Source organism: Dermacentor variabilis, chromosome 9 (genome assembly GCF_050947875.1).
Source record: "Dermacentor variabilis isolate Ectoservices chromosome 9, ASM5094787v1, whole genome shotgun sequence".
NCBI classification, from domain to species: Eukaryota; Metazoa; Arthropoda; class Arachnida; order Ixodida; family Ixodidae; genus Dermacentor; species Dermacentor variabilis.
This window is the reverse complement of record NC_134576.1, coordinates 34,666,846-34,686,745: the sequence shown is the minus strand read 5'-3', so window position 1 is coordinate 34,686,745 and position 19,900 is coordinate 34,666,846. Positions and strand designations below refer to the sequence as shown.

At 49.3% G+C, this 19,900-nt stretch overlaps 1 protein-coding gene across 1 annotated transcript in view; it reads left to right on the top strand.

Annotated features, from left to right (window-relative positions):
- LOC142592599 (ATP-binding cassette sub-family C member 2-like) overlaps positions 1-19,900 on the top strand; it is a 244,672-nt gene that overhangs the window by 200,712 nt on the left and 24,060 nt on the right. Inside the window, exon 26 of the mRNA XM_075704136.1 lies at positions 7,538-7,732. Within this exon, the coding sequence (XP_075560251.1) occupies positions 7,538-7,732 (195 nt within the window). The remainder of the gene's footprint in view (positions 1-7,537; positions 7,733-19,900) is intronic.

Here is a 19,900-nt window from a genome sequence, read left to right as displayed (position 1 = left end):
CTCAGTCCCCAGCAGCTGCGAAGCAACTGACCACGGCGGTGGTCAGACCTGCGACGCAGCAGAGGGTGCTAAGAATCCCTGGCTCCGGACCGGCCGCCATTTGAATATGAACCTGCCAACGTTTAACGTTAGAACGTCATCTAGTGAGACGAGTCTAGCAGTAGTATTGGAGGAATTAGAGGGCAGTAAATGGGATATAATAGAGCTCAGTGAAGTTAGGAGGCCACAAGAAGCATATACAATGCTAAAAAGCGGGCACGTCCTGTGCTACCGGGGCTTAGCGGAGAGACGAGAACTAGGAATCGGATTGCTGATTAATAATAATATAGCTGGGAACATACAGCAATTCTATAGCATTAACGAGAGAATGGCAGGTCTTGTTGTGAAACTTAATAAGAGATACAAAATGAAGGTTGTACAGGTCTACGCCCCTACTTCCAGTCATGATAACCAGGAAGTCGAAAGCTTCTATGAAGACGTGGAATCGGCGATGGGTAAAGTCAAAACAAAATACACAATACTAATGGACGACTTCAGATTTCAGTTCCAAGGTAGGCAAGAAGCAGGCTGCAGACAAGGCAGTGGGGGAAGATGGCATACGCACTAGGAATAGCAGGGGAGAGTTATTAGTAGAGTTTGCGGAACAGAATAATATGCGGATAATGAATACCTTCTTCCGCAAGCGGGATAGCCGAAAGTGGACGTGGAGGAGCCCGAACGGCGAGACTATAACTGAAATAGACTTCATACTCTGCGCTAACCCTGGCATCATGCAGAATATGGGCGTGCTCAGCAAGGTGCGCTGCAGCGACCATAGGATGGTAAGAACTCGAAATAGCCTAGACCTGAGGAGGGAGCGGAAGAAACTGGTACATAAGAAGCCGATCAATGAGTTAGCGGTAAGAGGGAAAATAGAGGAATTCCAGATCAAGCTACAGAACAGGTATTCGGCTTTAACTCAGGAACAGGACCTTAGTGTTGAAGCAATGAACGACAGTCTTGTGGGGCATCATTAAGGAGTGCGCAATAGAAGTCGGTGGTAACGCCGTTATACAGGAAACCAGTAAGCTATCGCAGGAGACGAAAGATCTGATCAAGAAACGCCAATGTATGAAAGCCTCTAACCCTACAGCTAGAATAGAACTGGCAGAACTTTCTAAGTTAATCAACAAGCGTAAGACGGCTGACATAAGGAAGTATAATATGGGTAGAATTGAACATGCTCTAAGGAACGGAGGCAGCCTAAAAGCAGTGAAGAAACTACTAATTGGCAAGAACCAGATGTATGCGTTAAGAGACAAAGCCGGCAATATCATTGCTAATATGGATGAGATAGTGCAAGTGGCTGAAGAGTTCTATAGAGATTTATACAGTACCAGTAGCACCCTGGACGATAACGGAAGAGAGAATAGTCTGGAGGAAATCGAAATCCCACAGGTAACGCCGGAAGAAGTAAAGAAAGCCTTGGGAGCTATGCAAAGGGGGAAGGCAGTTGGGGAGGATCAGGTAACAGATTTGTTGAAGGATGGTGGACAGATGGTTCTAGAGAAAGTGGCCACCCTGTATACGCAATGCCTCATAACCTCGAGCGTACCGGAATCTTGGAAGAACGCTAACATAATCCTAATCCATAAGAAAGGGGACGCCAAAGACTTGAAAAATTATAGACCGATCAGCTTACTGTCCGTTGCCTACAAAGTATTTACTAAGGTAATCGCAAATGGAATCAGGAACACCTTATACTTCTGTAAACCAAAGGACCAGGCAGGATTCCGTAAAGGCTACTCAACAATAGACCATATTCACACTATCAATCAAGTGATAGAGAAATGTGCAGAATATAACCAACCCTTATATATAGCTTTCATTGATTACGAGAAAGCGTTTGATTCAGTCGAAACCTCAGCAGTCATGGAGGCATTACGGAATCAGGGTGTAGACGAGCGGTACGTAAAAATACAGAAAAGTATCTATAGCGGCTCCACAATCACCGTTGTTCTCCATAAAGAAAGCAACAAAATCCCAATAAAGAAAGGCGTCAGGCAGGGAGATACGATCTCTCCAATGCTATTCACAGCGAGTTTACAGGAGGTATTCAGAGACCTGGATTGGGAAGAATTGGGGATAAGAGTTAATGGAGAATACCTGAGTAACTTGCGATTCGCTGATGATATTGCCTTGCTTCGTAACTCAGGGGACCAACTGCAATGCATGCTCACTGACCTGGAGAGGCAAAGCCGGAGGGTGGGTCTAAAAATTAATCTGCAGAAAACTGAAGTAATGTTTAACAGTCTCGGAAGAGAACAGCAGTTTACGATAGGTAGTGAGGCACTGGAAGTGGTAAGGGAATACATCTACTTAGGACAGGTAGTGACAGCGGATCCGGATCATGAGACTAAAATAATTAGAAGATTAAGAAAGGGCTGGGGTGCGTTTGGCAGGCATTCTCAGATCATAAACAGCAGGTTACCATTATCCCTCAAGAGAAAAGTTTATAACAGCTGTGTCTTACCAGTACTCACGTATGGGGAGAAACCTGTAGGCTTACGAAAAGGGTTCTACTTAATATGAGGACGACACAAGAAGCTATGGAAAAAAGAAAAATGAGGACGACACAAGAAGCTATGGAAAAAAGAATGATAGGTGTAACGTCAAGGGATAAGAAAAGAGCAGATTGGGTGAGGGAACAAACGCGAGTTAATGATATCTTAGTTGAAATCAAGAAAAAGAAATGGGCATGGGCAGGATACGTAATGAGGAGGAAAGATAAGCGATGGTTAGTAAAAGTTACGGAATGGATTCCAAGGGAAGGAAAACGTAGCAGTGGGTTGCAGAAAGTTAGGTGGGCGGATGAGATTAAGAAGTTTGCAGGGACAACATGGCCACAATCAGCACATGACCGGGGTAGTTGGAGAAGTATGGGAGAGGCCTTTGCCCTGCAGTGGCCGTAACCAGGCTGATGATGATGATGACGATGATAAATTCAGATCGCCAAGGCCATGCAAAGTGCTATACGTTCATTGTGACCATTGGAGCAATACGCGCATTTTGAGGCGAAAATACAGCACCTCCGTGTAATCCGCCGGCAAGCGGAGCGACCATACACACGGACGAAATCAGTTTGCGACCTTAGAGAGGCCAGACGCATTGAAAAGGAAATTCACCGTCGCATTACTGTGCTGCAAAATCAACGTCGGAATTTTTTTGTGGGTCTCTCGCTGCGCGTAAGCCTCTGTCGGTTGTCTGGAGGACTGTCCGTGGACTTCGAACAGCTCCTATACAGTGGTGTCGATTTAAATCTCTAAGACGCTCAGGGATCGCCCTAATCTAGGACGCTCACTGATCAAGGACGCCGAAAAGTCGACGTAGCAAAAGATTAGCGCCCAAGGATCGCGGGCCCGACGTTCCAGCCTTGCACACCTATTCCTATTGTCACCCCTTACTGCCGAGACCCTCGTACGGACGCTCCTTTCTCCATCGAAGAACTGGAGGTTGCACACGCTGGAAACAGGCGATCTTCGTCACCAGTACCCGATGGCGTAACATACTCTGCGCCTTGTAAACCTTGGTCCAGAGGCCACAGATTCAATTCTTGTCCTATACAACGCATCACGGCGTGATGGCTTGGTACCTACCACGTATTATCTGCACTATCCGCACCTAAAGTGGTCAATGTGTCTTGATTCCGCTTTTGCGAATAAATGCTGCGGCTGGCGTGCAATTGATTTCCAGCGAATGTACTTTGCTCCTGTGGAACTCGAACGTATCCACCATGTGTGGTTTGTGTTCGTGCTTTCCGAATATACTGATGCATTTACCGCCTCTGTTGCCACGACGTGAACAGACCATGATGTACCGTCTGTGACTAGGCGTTGGATTTGTAAACTCATACGACTTGAGGACGACGCAAGGAGCTATGGAAAGAAGAATGATGGGTGCAACGTTAAGGGATAAGAAATGAGCAGATTGGGTGAGGGAACAAACATGAGTTAATGACATCTTAGTTGAAATTAACAATAAGAAACGGGGGGGGGCATGGGCAGGACATGTAATGAGGAGGGAAGATAACCAATGGTCATTAAGGGTTACGGACTGGATTCCAAGGGAAGGGAAGCGTAGCAGGGGGCGGCAGAAAGTTAGGTGGGCGGCGTGCTCACAGTCCAAAAAGGATTGGTGCAACACGCTCTCAAAGTGGCCAGGCTCAGCGGTGCTCTGGAATAGGGGCGCCGACCACTCAAGACGACGGAGGCTTCAGTAAAATATGAAGACCTCTGTTAGCCGCCGAAAGCTGTAAATAGAGCATTAAAATTTTTCCTTCGTTCATTCCTAGGTGGGCGGATGAGATTAAGAAGTTTGCAGGGACGACATGGCCACAATTAGTACATGACCGGGGTTGTTGGAGAAGTATGGGAGAGGCCTTTGCCCTGCAGTGGGCGGAACCAGGCTGCTGCTGCTGATGATGACTTGCTTGGGAGAATGGCCAACAGCCCCTATTGAGATATATGCAGCAGCGATGAGACGCTCGCACTTGTTATCTGTGTCTACCTGGACTATAGTGCCGAGAGACAAGTTATGTGCGGAGTGCTGAACCAATTGGACAATCGTATCCTATCGCAACTAAAAGCTTTAGGCCGGTGCTCCCAAGGAACATCGACGCTGAAGGCCTTATACCCCTGTCACATGGGCACCCGCGAACTCCATTGAACTTCTTCGTCTTTACGCCAATGGAGTTGCGCTCCGTGTCACACGGTCTCCATTGCGCCAAGGAAGTAAAATGGAGATTTTGGCCGAAGGGAGTTCGGCAACGACCATTATGGATGGATGGAGTACTCTCGTTCCTAGGTAGCTACAGTTCCGCAGAAAACCATGCTAGTAAAATCGCCGTAACTGGTTCACTCACAAATTTTAGCATTATTTTATTTGCCTTGGGATGTTTGCCACATAATGGAAGTTTCAATAAGTTTTTCAGGGCATCAGCGTCTGTACCTTCTACACCAATACTTCGTCACGCCGGATCGGGAAACTTCGTTCCGCCATTTGGTTTTTTATACGCACGCGAGCCGCACGTGTCGTCCAAGCCGAATTTCGTCACTCATCTAGAAGCAGTTGAGCTCACCGCGAACACACAGACACGCACGATTACACAGCTCAATCACAACTCGAAGCGCACCGGCCCAACAACGTGACCCGCCCTGCCCACGCACGAAAGCAAGAGCGCAGTGTGGCCAGCATCGCTTGCAAATTCGCTATTCTTGAAAAATAAGTCTTGCCTTAACGTAGCTCAAAGATTCTCGCTGTGATTTTATATTATTACATACTGCGTTAAGAAAATACACATATATTAATTACTTTAACGGCGACCGTATATGTGAATAGTTGCACGCGGAAGTAAGCGCAGCAGCGCCGTTTCTATCCCGTGCGGCGTCCGTCGAAAGCTCGCACTGTGCCGTGTAGCACGGCCGCAACTCCATTGTCGTCAATTTCCGTTAGGGAGTTTCATGCTCAACGGAGTTCGTGGGTGACCGTATGACAGGGGTATTATTCGCGTTACTAAGATTCCTGTAGTTCACGGGCCTTTCCGATATATTTTAAAAACACCGCCCCCTACCATTCTATAGCATACGGGGTTTGTTTTTGCTCGTCTTCTTTCTCTCTCTCTCCCCTTTTCGCTCTCTTTCTCTTTTTATCTCCCGAATCCTTCCCCCCATGCAGGGTAGCCAACTGGATCTACCTCTGGTTAACCTTCCCATCTTTCTATACATCCCCTCTCTCTCTCTCTCTATTTTGTGCTGTTGCTTGCGCAGATGTTATATTTGAGAAAAGTTCGGGATTTTGGATTCTCATGCCAACCCACTCTGCAAGTGCTTTTAGTGGAAGTAGAACCTCAGATTCTAAGGCCTGCCTGTGTCGCAGTATCATAATGGCAACCTTCACGGCTCAAGATATGGGCCAGAACCAGCGGGTGATTTTGATGCATGAAAAGGCAGGCAGTTCACATATAGCTGAGCTGAGTTAGCAATGATTCCCTGTAATCGACAGATTTATTTATACCACGCACGGCATTATGCTGCTCACAGGCTAGACCAAGAACTTCCTAACGTGTATTCTCCTTTCATTGCGTCTAGTGTTTGAGCATCGCGGCCATTTGCCATGACAACATGTTCCTTTATGGTGACAGTGGGGCTTTTGGCCGGGTTCATTTCTTTGTTACACAGCTTGTCTCCCATCTGTTCTGCTTCCGTAATGTTGAGATTTCCTTCTGCAAGAAAAGTTACAGCTACTTTTGTGCTACTGCTTTCCAGATATAGTTATGCAATTATCTGTCAGATCCATGTAATGCCCCTTTAGATTTACACGAGGTGGCTCTTGAAAGTGTGAATTTTTAAGAGCACGCTCCGTCTCGATGGTATTTTGAGTTCTCCCGATAAATATCTGCTGCGCTGACGTATGTATTGTTATCCGGAAGGTTTCATCGCGCCCCTATCTTAGAATGCTACTATGAGATACGTCTCTCCAAGTGCCAATACTTTTTCTTTAAGCTAAGTACGGAAGTCGTGCCTTTTAAAGCATATTTGAAGAGTAGGGACTGTTTCGAACCGTGGTCTTTAAAAAGCCGTTTGTGTCCGCATACTGTAACAGCTAAGTGCTGCTTCGGTACGCAAGCTCATCACTAAGACTCTAGGTATAACATGTTCTGCGGAAACATTCCACACACAATAAACATATAGGAAAGCTTTAGACATCAAACTATATATATGTTTCCGACCTATAGGAATTACAGTGACCTATGTCTGCGTAGCCTCTGGTGCAGCAAAATGCGTGATAGTCATGCCCAAATACTACAATGCAATATACATTGCTGATTCTGCTTATAGTAATATTTTGTTTTCATCACATATAACAAAGTCGCGGGGTCTTCATTCTTATTCGATGCTTTTACCGGCTTACACGAGTTTTTGGCGCATCTACTAGGGTTATCTTGATTTCTTGCAAAGCATCCTTTTCTAGATATGGATTTACTCTCATCTAATAAAGGAAAACAAGCAGCGCAATAGCCTACGAGTTAAAGCGTCCTGATTTTAGCTAAACGTTAGCGCAGGGTGGAGGTTTTCGTAAAATTGGTATGAGGAGATTCGCTTTCTATGACGGCGACTTCTGTAGAATTAACGTAGAGGAGTGAGCGGAGAAGCATATAAGACCCAGTTTCACCTTTCTACGGCTATTGCATTAAATAAAAATTTTGAGAAATTTTTAAATGCTATTGGTGAAAGCAGATTCTCCCCGAGGTCTAACCATATCATTAGGATGTTCAATAAAGCGCGCATTAAAAAAATTATTCGCTATCCTAATATCCCACTCATGCCTGTTTGCTCAAGAAAGGAGGTATCGACTTCAGTAACTATGCACTATCATCAAGATGCGTGTTTTGGTTCTCGTCACTCTGTAGCTTTTCAAATTTCGATCTCAAATGCCCAACAAATTGCACGTCGTAGCTTGCGACGACCGGTAACTGGTACACGTACCGCATCTTGTGCAGCGTGGGCCAGCGACAGCTGGTGTGCCTGGCGCGTGCCCTACTGCGTCGATCCAAGATACTGCTGCTGGACGAGGCCACGTCGCAGATGGACGGCGACACGGACCGTCTGATCCAGGCCACTCTCAGAGACGCCTTCGCCAACTGCACCCTCCTCACCGTCGCGCACCGTATCCACACTGTCCTGGACTACGATAGGTAAGTTGCGGATGAACTAGAAGTGGCAGCCACACGGCTAAATGGCGCTTGTTGATTCGAACAAGCGTAGAAGCTACTTTATTTTCACTCATGTTTCCAACAATGCCGCATAATTTTATTTATTGAGATAACGGTTATACTGGCACTTCAGGTGCATGCGCTTCCTTGTCGCCGCTGCCGTCTCTGTACTATCCCGAATAAAGTCTAGGTGCGACGGGAATGAGCGTCGCGCTGCGGGAGCGAAGGCAAGATTGCGAGGCCGATCCGAGAAGGCTGTCGATGCTATATACCCCGTCTCCCCATGCGCCCAAAGATGGAGGTCATGTGATCGAGCCCGTGCTGCCCCATGGAGAAGACCAGCCGCGCGATTGAGCTATAAGGTGGCCGCACTGTCACGCGTTAAGATGAATAGCGGTGGGCGTCATGGCGTGAACAACTAAGTCTAGAGCAACAGCTACCCAAGCACCCAAGCATTGAAATGGGCAACCGTACAGTATCCGCTATAATTGCCATAATAAGACAACGTCGGTAAAAAATTAAATTAAACCGTGGGGTATTACGTGCGAAAACCACTTTCTGATTATGAGGCACGCTTTAGTGGTGTCCTGAAATTTAGACCACCTGGGGTTCCCTAACGTGCACCTAATCTAAGTACACGGGTGTTTTCGCATTTCGCCCCCATCGAAATGCTGCCGCCATGACCGGTATTAGATCTCGCGACCTCGTGCTTAGCAGTCCAACACCATGGCCACTGAGAGAGAGAAAATAATGCAGAGAAAGGCAGGGAAGTTAACCAGAGGTAGTTCCGGTTGGCTACCCTGCGCAGGGGAAGGGTTAAGAGGGATAAAAAGAGAAACAGAGTAGAAGGGGGAGATAGAAAGAAAGGGAGACAAGCACGAACAAAGCGCGTAGACTACAGAGCGGTAGGGGGCGGCATTCTTAGAGTCTGTCGTGAAGCCCCGTAGACCGCAAGAACCTTAACAGCGCGAGTAAGGCCTTCAACGCGGATGTTCTTTCGGAGCATTGGCCTAAAGCTTTTAGTTCTGAAAGTGGACGATTGTCCAACTGGTCCAGCACTCTGTACATCACTTGTCTCTCAGCACTGTATCGCGGGCAGACACAGATAATGTGTGCGAGCGTCTCGTCGATGTTACATGTGTCGCACGTGGGGCTGTTGGCCATTCCAATGAGGAAGCAACCACGGTGGGTTACGATGTCCATAAGCAACATGATTGCATAGTGAGGTGAAACAATGAAGATTGATCGTACAGGTGAACCGAGGAAACGCCAGCGTTTATTTCAAACCAGCTGCAAAGCGAACGCACAGTCACTAGCCCTAACTTTAATCTTATGAGCTTGCTCGCTCTATTTTCATTTGTCAAATCTCTAAATTAAAGCGTGAGTACTGTTTTTATCTATACAAACATTTTTTTGCGTTCGTATAACGAGAATAATCAGACTTAATATAGTTTTCCATGACTGTACTCACTTGCCAGCGACTGCAGCGGACTCCCTAACAGACACCGCCATTTTTCCAAAAGCAACATGCTTGCGCTGCACGCAGCGTCCTTCTCACCTAAGGATATAATGCGAAATATACGCACAGCCACGAACTCTTCCCGAGAATCCGTGCTGCACTCAAAGCCGCGTTAATTGCCAGACGACAAAGCTTCGTGATAGAGCAGTAATTAGCGCGCTTTCATTTCATCTGCACATACCACTTAGCGCGATCGCTGCTGTAACGCGCTGGTTCTGTTTTAAACGACTATTTCTCAAGCACATATTGTTGGCACTAGAGTTACTGCATAGGCTTCCTTTAGGGAGCCAGAGTCCAGCGATTCTGGCGCCGCTATTCGCCGAGCGCCATCACATCGTCAAAACGGGTTCCACTGCACTGCGGAGAAGCCAACACTTTGCCACCGCACCAGAAGCCACCACGCCAACACTCCGCAGGAGCCGACCGACCAACCGCAGTTGACAGCGACATTGTTATTACTCTCATTAAAGGAAAAATAAAAAATCCACCCAATCGCAGCTATTAATGGTTTCTGGGTTTCCGTACAAATATTACGTTTATTACTCTTGTTGCTTGTTCCTTTAAGCTGCTGGCCGAGAAATATTTCTCGCTTAAGTTGCGGAATCAATGTCATACAACGCACTGACAACTCTTGCAGTATGACGGAATGTTAAAGATGGTGCTTTCTGTTTCTTTTTCAATGCATGGCGCAGCAGAACTTGCGTCAGTCCGTGACGTGTAAGACAGGTCAAGGATGTGCTGGAATTGTTAGAATCAACGTCGTTGTGCAAGGGGGGTCAATGCAATCAATGTACGAGTGCACTGGATCGTAGTGGATCGTATTGTGGCGGTGTAGTGACGATGAAGAATGACGCGGCGTCGAAACTGTGAGTTATGAACCTCTTCATTGGGCGAACTTGTGTACACTAAAACAAGCAAAACTTAGGCACAACGAAATCGGCGACCAATGGGAGCGTCCAAAGTCATCGTAGCCGACCCGCCTTTGAGGTGTAGGGTTTACACACTCACTTCCGCTCAGGTTTCACTGAACACACCGATATGAGAGGGTTCTCGCAGACAGAGGTCTTGAGCCGAGCAGGCGCCTCTTTGATCCCAGAGCTGACCCCGCAGACAGTGGCCGCCGCATCTGCCCATTGACTGACCACTTCTGGGGCCCGTTAGACCGCACCGCAAAACATCTTCCAGGAGTTCCCCCGCTCCAAACAAACCGAGATGGTGACGGCGAACCCACTAACAATACTTGGTCCACCGACCGCATCTAGACATAGCGTCGCCGATGGGCTGTTGACGCGGTGCGTTTTCGTCCATACAAAGCGAGTCGCCGCAGTAGACATGCTGGCGCCGATGGGTTGTTGACGCGGCGCATTGTCGTTCTTACAAAGCGAGTCGCCGCAGCGGGCAAGGAGGGTTCGGCGGTCGCTTCCCCTCTAGATCGTCAGGCCCCGCAGGCCGATCATAACAAGATACAGAAAAGCCCGCCTTGCGCTGAGCGATAACTTTGAACATTTCTAAACCGGTAAAAGACGGTCACCGGCAAAGATAATAAGTACACGGCACAGTATTTACCTTGCCTAGTTTACGCAAAGAGAATGTTCGACGTGACAGCGCTGTTTATCGAATACGCACATTCACGTCTTTCAGCTGTCGCGAGCCGTGGTCAGATGCATGCCTTATAAGAATTATAGGTAATCTATGAAAGCTTTGCATTTTATTTGACGCTATGGAAAGTGGAAATGCAAACAGATGCTGCCACTATGCGCCGATACGTGTTTGTCACACGCTGCATTTTCAGTAATCATTAGATAATAAGGCACGCAAGCGAAAAATCTAGTCATGTAGTCATAATGTGAGCGATCGACTTGTACCTGAAAAATGACAAAGAATGAAAAGAAAGTAAAAAATAGAAAAACAACTTGGAGGACGCTTAAGCTTCGCCTCGAAGAGTGGAACGCGATAACATTCGAAGTTCCCTGGCTACTCCTGACGCTTGCCGGCAATTGGAGCGTATGTAACCGTAATGTTTACCGGGAAACGCTGGCCGCGTACGCTGTGCGCGAAGGCGGGCTTTGTGGTAGAGACACAACCTCTTGCGTGGGCCGCGATGAGACGAAGGCGAGCGCCAGCTGGAGGTATTGCAAGGAACCAGTCGCGCCGTTCCATGGCCGCCGAGACACCCACGAGCCTGCGTGCGCAAATGGCGGGCGCCGCGGTCGGTCTGTGATTTGTGAAAACGCTGGAAAAGGGCTTTCTTTGAGTTTTTGCTCAACATAATTATGTTTTCTCATACCACCAGGTTACAATACGAGTGCTTTCATGCCTGTAGGTTGCGTGTATGTCGTAATTTACGATTGTTTCATATATTTTAGCTTGATAAATTGAATTAGTTAGCTGCATTCCTTGCGTCACATGGGTGGCCTGGGTATGAGGGGTTGCAAAATATTGTTGCCGGAACGACGTCCGACACCAGACCCGGGACGCCGACGTTTGCGCCGGGCGGCAACGCCGGATTTTCTGCGACACGGGCTCCTTAACGCTATCGTTAAAAAGCGCTGCTGGCAGTAGAGAGGTTTAGCTTGTCCGGTATTCGGGTAAACGCAGGCGGAGGCGTAAACAGAAGTGGCCTAAAACCCCTCAATCTCCAGAAGTAGCACCAACCACTTGCCTCCTCCGCTCGGCGCGGCCTCGACAGTGGCGCCGCGCGTGCTGGCCCTGCCATAGCAGACGAAGGCTAACACACTACCGGAAGAAATCCGCGGAAAACTTCGGTCAAGCCCTGCAGAGCAATTTTTTCAATCGAGGTGTTGCTTCGTCAGTCGGCAACTGGCCTTAAGAATGTAGTGTTTGCATTGCGGAAAAAATAGAGAAAAGGACCATTATTTAGGGCGTAAAGCACGCGCACGTTGAGAGTTCGTGTTGCTGAAACACGACGCATGCACGCGGTGTCGTCAAACACGCGCGTAGATACCATAGTTTCAGATTTCGACATCGTGAAAGTGTGTGTACGTGATTTCGTAGGTTCACAGACAGCGCATATGACGCATACGATGCCCATTTATTTAATCGGACGCACAAGAATGTTAACGTAAAGCAGTAAAAATGTTAATCCTTACCAGCGGGCCTACGGTCCTTTGCGGCCTTTCTCGGTAATTATAATCGTGCACACAAAAGGTGCAAGTAGCCGCCGTTCATGCCTCCAATATTGAGGACGCGTCCGAGAGCAGCCGGGATACAGACGAACTACAAGAGTTCCGTGGAGACATTCCTCATTTGTGTTCCGTAATTCTCGCACGGGCGCGGTATGTTGCAATAGTCGCGGGGCGCTTTTATCGTTGCGGGGTGCTTTGGTAAGCGCGACGATACATATATATATATTTTTTTTGCAAGTACTGCTTCAGGAGTGCACATGTAACGGCTAACAGAGGCCTTTGGAGAGCACGTGACATTACAAGTGTTCCCGTTGCCGCTGGGATGCCCTGAAGGAGCCTTCAATAATACAAAATAACGACACGTTGTTGCAACTAGTAAATAAAATCTAATAAAGCAATACAATCTCGCCGAGGCGCCAACTTCTGCGCAGCACTACCGCGCCCGCGCGAGAATTACGCAATGCCAACGAGGAATTTACCTGCCCACGTACAACTACGATGGAAGTGCACGTTGTTACGACTTTGCACCGCTGCCACCACTATTACGACTTTGAGGTGGTCCCGTAGCGCTCGTCACCCGTTTCGTCACAGAGCGCTGGTAGCGAAGACTCCGAGTCAGGCGTCGGTGGGAATAACGAAAGGGACTATACACTATATACAGGTCATTATACAGGACAAGATCGGATCGGCACGGGGGCCGAGAGCTCACAGCAAACGCCACTGTTCCCGCACGGCGACGTCCGGCGAGAATGCAACGCGTGACACATCTCACTCCACTCGAGAGCGGCACTGGGCTCCCGGTGGGTCGGTGGATCCGGTTTTCCAGGCGGCGGCGTCGGGACTTATAAAGCCCCGAGAAACGATTGTTACTGAAACGGCCCAATACAAAGCCAGCACTCGACGGTCGTCCGAGAGGTCAAACCAGCGACCGCGCTGGCCTCCCGCTTCCAAGTTGCCGTGCGCGGTGACCTCCAGGGAAAAGGAAATACGGCGCCGGGCTGCCTAGCACTTTGTTGCACGTTTGGACAAGTCGCTTGCCGATGCTTCTCCGGGGACGCCGCTGCCTGACGGCTCAGCATCTTGACTTGTCAAGGGAGAATTAGGGCGCTGTGCCTTTCGGCGCAGCCCCGGGTTTGTCCAAAGGGCGTTCGCAGGATAAATTCTGCATCTTGTAGATTCGGAATCCGGGCTGGTGGTAATGGCACAACAGCATCCCCGCCATCAGATAAGGCGCCGGGAAGACGAGCTGCCTCCACGTGGCTCGGATGCCAGGCGCGCACATTCGTCAGGCTCGTCCAAGTTCACGTCTAGTGTCTGGACGCCAGGTAACTTCACGCGCCCAGGTCCCACTCGCCAGGACAGGAGCTCTGCTCACCGCGTTGTCGCCAAGGCACCTCGACCAGCTCCGCTCGGGTCGTTCCTAAGCCCTTGCTTCTCGCCACTGGTCCCGGTTGGTCGTTCTGCAGCTTGCAAAACCGACCGGCAAAAGGCAACACCCAACACAAACAAGTGCCTTCTATCTCCCGTCAAGCACCAGACAAGGTCATAATCCAAATCAACCTAACTAAATTGCTATCCCCCTTTTTGCTCCCGCTGCAACAAGAGGCAGGTGCACGATCTAGTACACAAGGCTCAAACAACCATTTTTCAAATGAACAACACACCAAAATATCAGGAACAATTAATAATCAGCAATAATAATGACAAATAGAATGGTCCCCTTGAAGTCACTTGGACCGAAAACACACTACTGAGGAAGCAAATGAGGTCATTCATTTTTCCCGGTGATATTTTCGTGGAATCATGAAGCTGCTTATATTTGCGACCCTGCTTATCCATGTAGCGGCGGTACAATAAGCCAGATTCCTTGTAAAATGAAACCCGTTTTGTTTTCACTCCCCGTTTGACGCTCTTCCTCAGATCGGCTATGGAACAGTCTTCCTGTTGCTCGCGAATCAGACTTTCCCTTTCAACTGCAGCCAGCTCCTGCCAGCTGGCGGAAACCGGAGCGAGTGTGGAGCCGGCGTCGCCTAACTGCGGCGTCGTGTCCATATCGCGGCTAGCACTGCACGCGTCACTCCCAGTCACTTCCAGGACAGGCTCGACCAGGTCAGCCTCCGAGCTCTGCCTCTCCCGTGCCTGCTCGCCACTCAAGTTACCTTGATCGGTCCGTGTGCCGCACTGCTGTTCGCTCACCGACGCAAAGTCAAGTTCCCTTGACAGCGGGCGCGCTTTGGATCGCGTGAGGGCCATGTACGCCACGTCGGCAAAGAATGATTTGCCCTGATCCTTCAGCAGCTGCTCCGAGCTATTTGAGAAGATGTAGGGAAAGTGCTCCGGGAGGGCGGCAGACATGGCGGCTTCTGTGTTAAGTGTCCCAAACTCTCCTTCAATGATAACCGTTGCGATCGGTAAATAGACACTCTCCTCCTCGGCCACTTGCCGTATCCTAGCGCACTCTCCCGTAAAAATCACTCGAGGAGACGAAAGACGGGTGGACAACGTCCATAGTTGCTGCAGAGTCCCGAAGTGCACGGCACTTCTTACCGTTTACCTTAATTTCCTGCACATATGGCTCCAATAGTCGTATGGTTTTGTGAGTTTCCTGTATTGTTGCAAAAGCAATTTTCTCTGGGCAGCTCGCAGCGATGTCCCCTTGCTTTTTGCAATTGTAGCAGGTTAACGGTTTCCGTTTTTCAAAAGAACGCGTCGTATCGTTTCGCTGTTTGGGACCATCGTTATCATTCGGAGATGCATTCTGTCCTTCCCTTACTGTTTCTTTGGTAAGGGACTCGTCTTCCCGAAACTCGCGACGCGTGTTTTGCTTCCGTTCGTCGGGCTTCCCGGAAAATCCATCTCTCCTATCTGCTTTTTCTACGCGCACTGCCTTGCTGTGCAAGCTGCGGCGGGTGTAATACTCTTCCGCTAACTCTGCTGCCTTGTTTAGCTTAACCTCCTTTAGCCTATCTTGCAGCCAGAGCGTTACATCCTCATCAATGCAACGGTAGAACTGCTCCAACGCGATGCATACGACGATTTTGTCGCAGTCGTCGTAAACCTCTTCGCCCTTCAGCCATTCCACCAGGTCGGCTTTTAGACGAAACGCGCAGTCAACATTCGACTCCCGGGCCTTTTTTGCATACCGGAACCTCTGCCGGAAAGCTTCGGGCGACAATTTGTACTTCCGCAGTAGCGCTTCCTTCACATCACTGTAGCTCTCAAACGCCTCTTTCGATAAGCAAGTTATTACATCCGATGCCTCCCCAGGAAGCAAGGCTAACAGATTCTGTGCCCCGAGGGATCGCTCAATGCTATTCCGTTCGCACACGTGCTCAAATTTCACGAGGTATTTGACCATATCCTCTCCGACGACACAGGGTGGAAGTTGATCGCGTATTCTTGGAACGTTAGAAGTGAGACTAGGCGCCGGCGTGCTATTTCGGGTCTCCAACTCTTTCATTTTAAGCTCGTGCTCACGACGCTCCTTCTCTCTCCTTTCCTCGCGACGTTCCTTTTCTCTCCTTTCCTCCTTTTCCTCCGCGACGTTCCTTTTCTCTCCTTTCCTCCCTTTCCCGACGTTCATTGATATCCGCCCAGGCCTCTTCGGCTTCCTTAGCCGTTACGTCCCCAGTCCTCATGACCTCAAGGATCGCATTCTTTCTTTTGGTTGAGCCCAACTCAATGCCCAACTCCTCACAAATTTGGAGAAGTTCCTTGACCTTGTACTTCTCCATCGTTCACACTGTCCTCCTGCTGTTTACCCTTTTTGAATATACCTGCCGTAGGCTACTATAACGCTACTAGTAAGACACCCGCAAGTATTTCACACACTGCCCTGTTTACCCCCTCAGCATCCCCTGGTTTTCAAAGCACTCTCACTATGCTTGAAACGCACAAGGTTAACACAATGGAACACCAAATCCTTCCCTAAGCTACTATAACCTGTGTCAAAGAAAGTCTGGTGTTTGAGGTAAACTTCAGGCACTCACCGCGCCGAGGTAGCCGATGCCGGTCAATCCCGTAGCTGCCATCCACTGTTACGACATCCCACCGCTGCCACCACTGTTACGACTTTGCACCGCTGCCACCACTATTACGACTTTGAGGTGGTCCCGTAGCGCTCGTCACCCGTTTCGTGACAGAGCGCTGGTAGCGAAGACTCCGAGTCAGGCGTCGGTGAGAATAACGAAAGGGACTTTATACACTATATACAGGTCATTATACAGGACAAGATCGGATCGGCAAGGGGGCCGAGAGCTCACAGCAAACGCGACTGTTCCCGCACGGCGACGTCCGGCGAGACTGCAACGCGTGACACATCTCAGGGCCGATTTACGCTCAAACCGCCCATCGCCGCACGCCGCACCGCATGCATGCGGTTCGTGAAAAACGGGCGGTCGTCGCGATCGGTCACAAAATTGCATTTACGCTGAGTCCGCATGATGCGGTGCGGTTCGCATGCGCCCTCTGGTTGTCCAAATAGGTAACCAGCAACTGGCAACATGCATCAGCGAGTTGGCAGCCTCGTGTGCTGGCGACCAGCAATATTTCGCATCGTGCCTGGATATTATTATTACGTTTGCTGTATTATTAGTTATTTTTTATTAGTTAGCTCTAGCGGTACGAATGCGCCTGCATCCGCACTTCGGTTTGGGGACGCGACGCCTGTTGAAAGCTGGTAAACATTCGGCAGTGCGCAGAGCAACACTGTTCGAAGTCGGCAACTATCGCCAACAGCAGACGACACTGTCATATTTTTGTCGATGTAGGTTGAAGCTTCCGCGTCATGGTGAAAACGCGACTCTTGCACTGTCATGTTCTGTGCTGCATGTGTGGCATTGACGTGGTGACCCACCTTTAGAACACTGTGCCGTCGACTCACCTGTGCCGCTTTTTGTATTATTTATTTACTTGCTACCGCATAATGTTGCGACAACATACGTCACTATGTGCTCGGTTGTGTACGGCGCGATGGCGCACTTTTTGTAGCTGTGCTAGCGAAAGCTTGTGTTGTGGAGAAGCGACGCACCATCACTCCTCGGCTGGACTAAGCACCAGCGCGGAGAAACGGGAAGCGACATTATCCCGAGTCGAGTTCTGAGAATCCTCCGTCGCCCTCAGCGTCTCGGCCACCGGACAGGCACCGAGAGTTTGCCCCCTCGAACACATGCAGCTCTCGCCTGCGTCTTTTGTAGAAAATAAACGCAGTCTGTTTTCTGCCACCAACCGATGCGCACTCCTTTCACGGATGGGGCCAGACCCCGTACGTAACACTGGCGATGAGGCAGGAGTTGCGAAGCAGATATCTATAAGTTTTCGCAGTTAAGGCCATGGCTACAGGACGAATGCACGGCGCTGTCGAGCCTTTCTCGGCCAAATCATGGGAATCGTGGATCCAGCGCCTCGACTTTTACTTCGTGGCGAGCGACGTCAGCGAAGAAGCGGGCACTTCTCCTCACGCTTTGTACAGCCGACACTTTCGAACACCGTGTGCGCGCTGATAGCGCAGAAGATCCCGGCAGAAGTCAACTTGAATGATTCAGTGACACTTCTTAGGCGGCACTTCGACACCAGGACATCCGAGCTTTAGAGCCGGTACGTGTTTCAAAGACCCGACCAACGGCCAGACGAGTCGATCAGCAGCTACGCTGCGGCCCTCGGAACCTTGACAGCCGACTGCGACTTCGGAGCGCTGCCTTCGGCTACAATATCGACGACGTCACCTGACACCCAAACGACCGCTTCAGCGGCGAACCCAACTATGCCGCCCCAAGATGTGATGCTGCGGGACAAGTTCGTCCGCGGCGTCTGGCACGAACATCTTCCGCAGACACTGTTCGCAGAAAAAGCCTTACATTTCAATGCGCTGTGGACTTAGCCTTGTCAGCGGAAAGTGCGTCAAGGCATCAGCGAGATATCAAGGGAGTGGCAAACTCGGAGGAAATTAACAGGACGTCGCAAATCAAGCCAGGAGTGAAGGATACGTCAGCGCGTCATTGCTATCGATGCGACGGCTTGCACGACCCTGAAACATGCAAATTCAAGACAGCCGAGTGCCGTTTCTGCTCCAAGGAAGGTCACGTCTTGCATGCCTGCATCTCAAAGAAAAAGAAAAACACGGAACCACGCTCCGACAACTAGCAGCAATGGGCACACAGTGTCAAGCCACCACCTGTCAGCAAATCCTGCTGCAAGCTGCACACAGATAGTGTACGTACACACTGCCCCAAGTTGCTCGTGGACTTGATAGTGGAGGGAAAGCCAGTCCAGTTTGAGGTGGACACAGGTACAGCATGCTCCCTGATAAGCGAGGACACGAACTACAGAAGGTGGAAGAAAAACACTCCGTGGCTTTCATGCGAGCCGCTCGATTTGTGCACATGGTCAGGTAAACAATTACACGTCCTGTGCTCCGCACAAGTTCATGTGATTTTGAGATCAAAGGACTATCTGCTGCCGTTGTTGGTTATGACGGGCACCTGGTGCAACCTCCTAGGAAGAGATTGGTTTTTGGCACTTCAAATTCAGGTGAAGGGAATCAACCACATTGGAGAGCCAGCACTAGAAATTACAGAGGTCGTGGGATGACACCCAGGTGTCTTCAAGGAAGGCATTGGAAGCTATACAGGTCCTTTAGTTCACCTGGAACTCGAAGACGGCGCGACAGCAATGTTTTGCAAGGCTCGTCCAATTTCAGTGGCGCTGCAGGCACTTATGGAACATAAGCTTCACCATCTACAGTGCCAAGGTATCCTAAAACCAACGCAGCATACCAAATGGGCAACCCCATTGGTACTTGTTCAGAAGACCGACAGTACACTCAATGTCTGTGGTGACTACAGGAGTACTGTTAATACTGTTACTGTTAATGCAGCAGCGAAGAAGGCATCTTACCTGCTACCAACTACAGATGAAGTGTTTGCAAACCTACATGGTGGAACCCTCTTCTCAATGTTGGATCTTTATCAAGCATATCAACAACTGAAAGTTGATGAGAAAACAGCAGCGCTGCTCACAGTGAACACCACAAAACGACTAATCAGGGTGGAATGCCTCCCGTTCTGAATTTCCACTACACCAGCTATCTTCCAGTGCCTGAGGGAGACAAAGATACCTGGAATTCCAGGGGTGAGTGTTCCTCTTGACGACATCATTGTCAACGGGAATAGTGCAATGAGCACGCAGAGCATCTGAATCAGGTTCTGTCGAGACCAACTGAGAAAGGCTTACGCCTCAAGAAAGAAAAGTGCAGGTTTGGAATTACGTCAGTTTAGTTTCTGAGACATCGAATTGATGGCAATGGTGTTTGCAACACCGAGAAAAAGGTTGAGGCTATACTTCAAGCACCCAAACCATCTGACAAGACATCCCTAAGGGGTTTTCTGGGCCTTATTTCATTTGACGACTGCGTTTTGGAGAACAGAGCAATGGTCGTGGTGGAATTGTATAGGTTCCTAGAGAAAAACACACCCTGGAAGTGGAAGA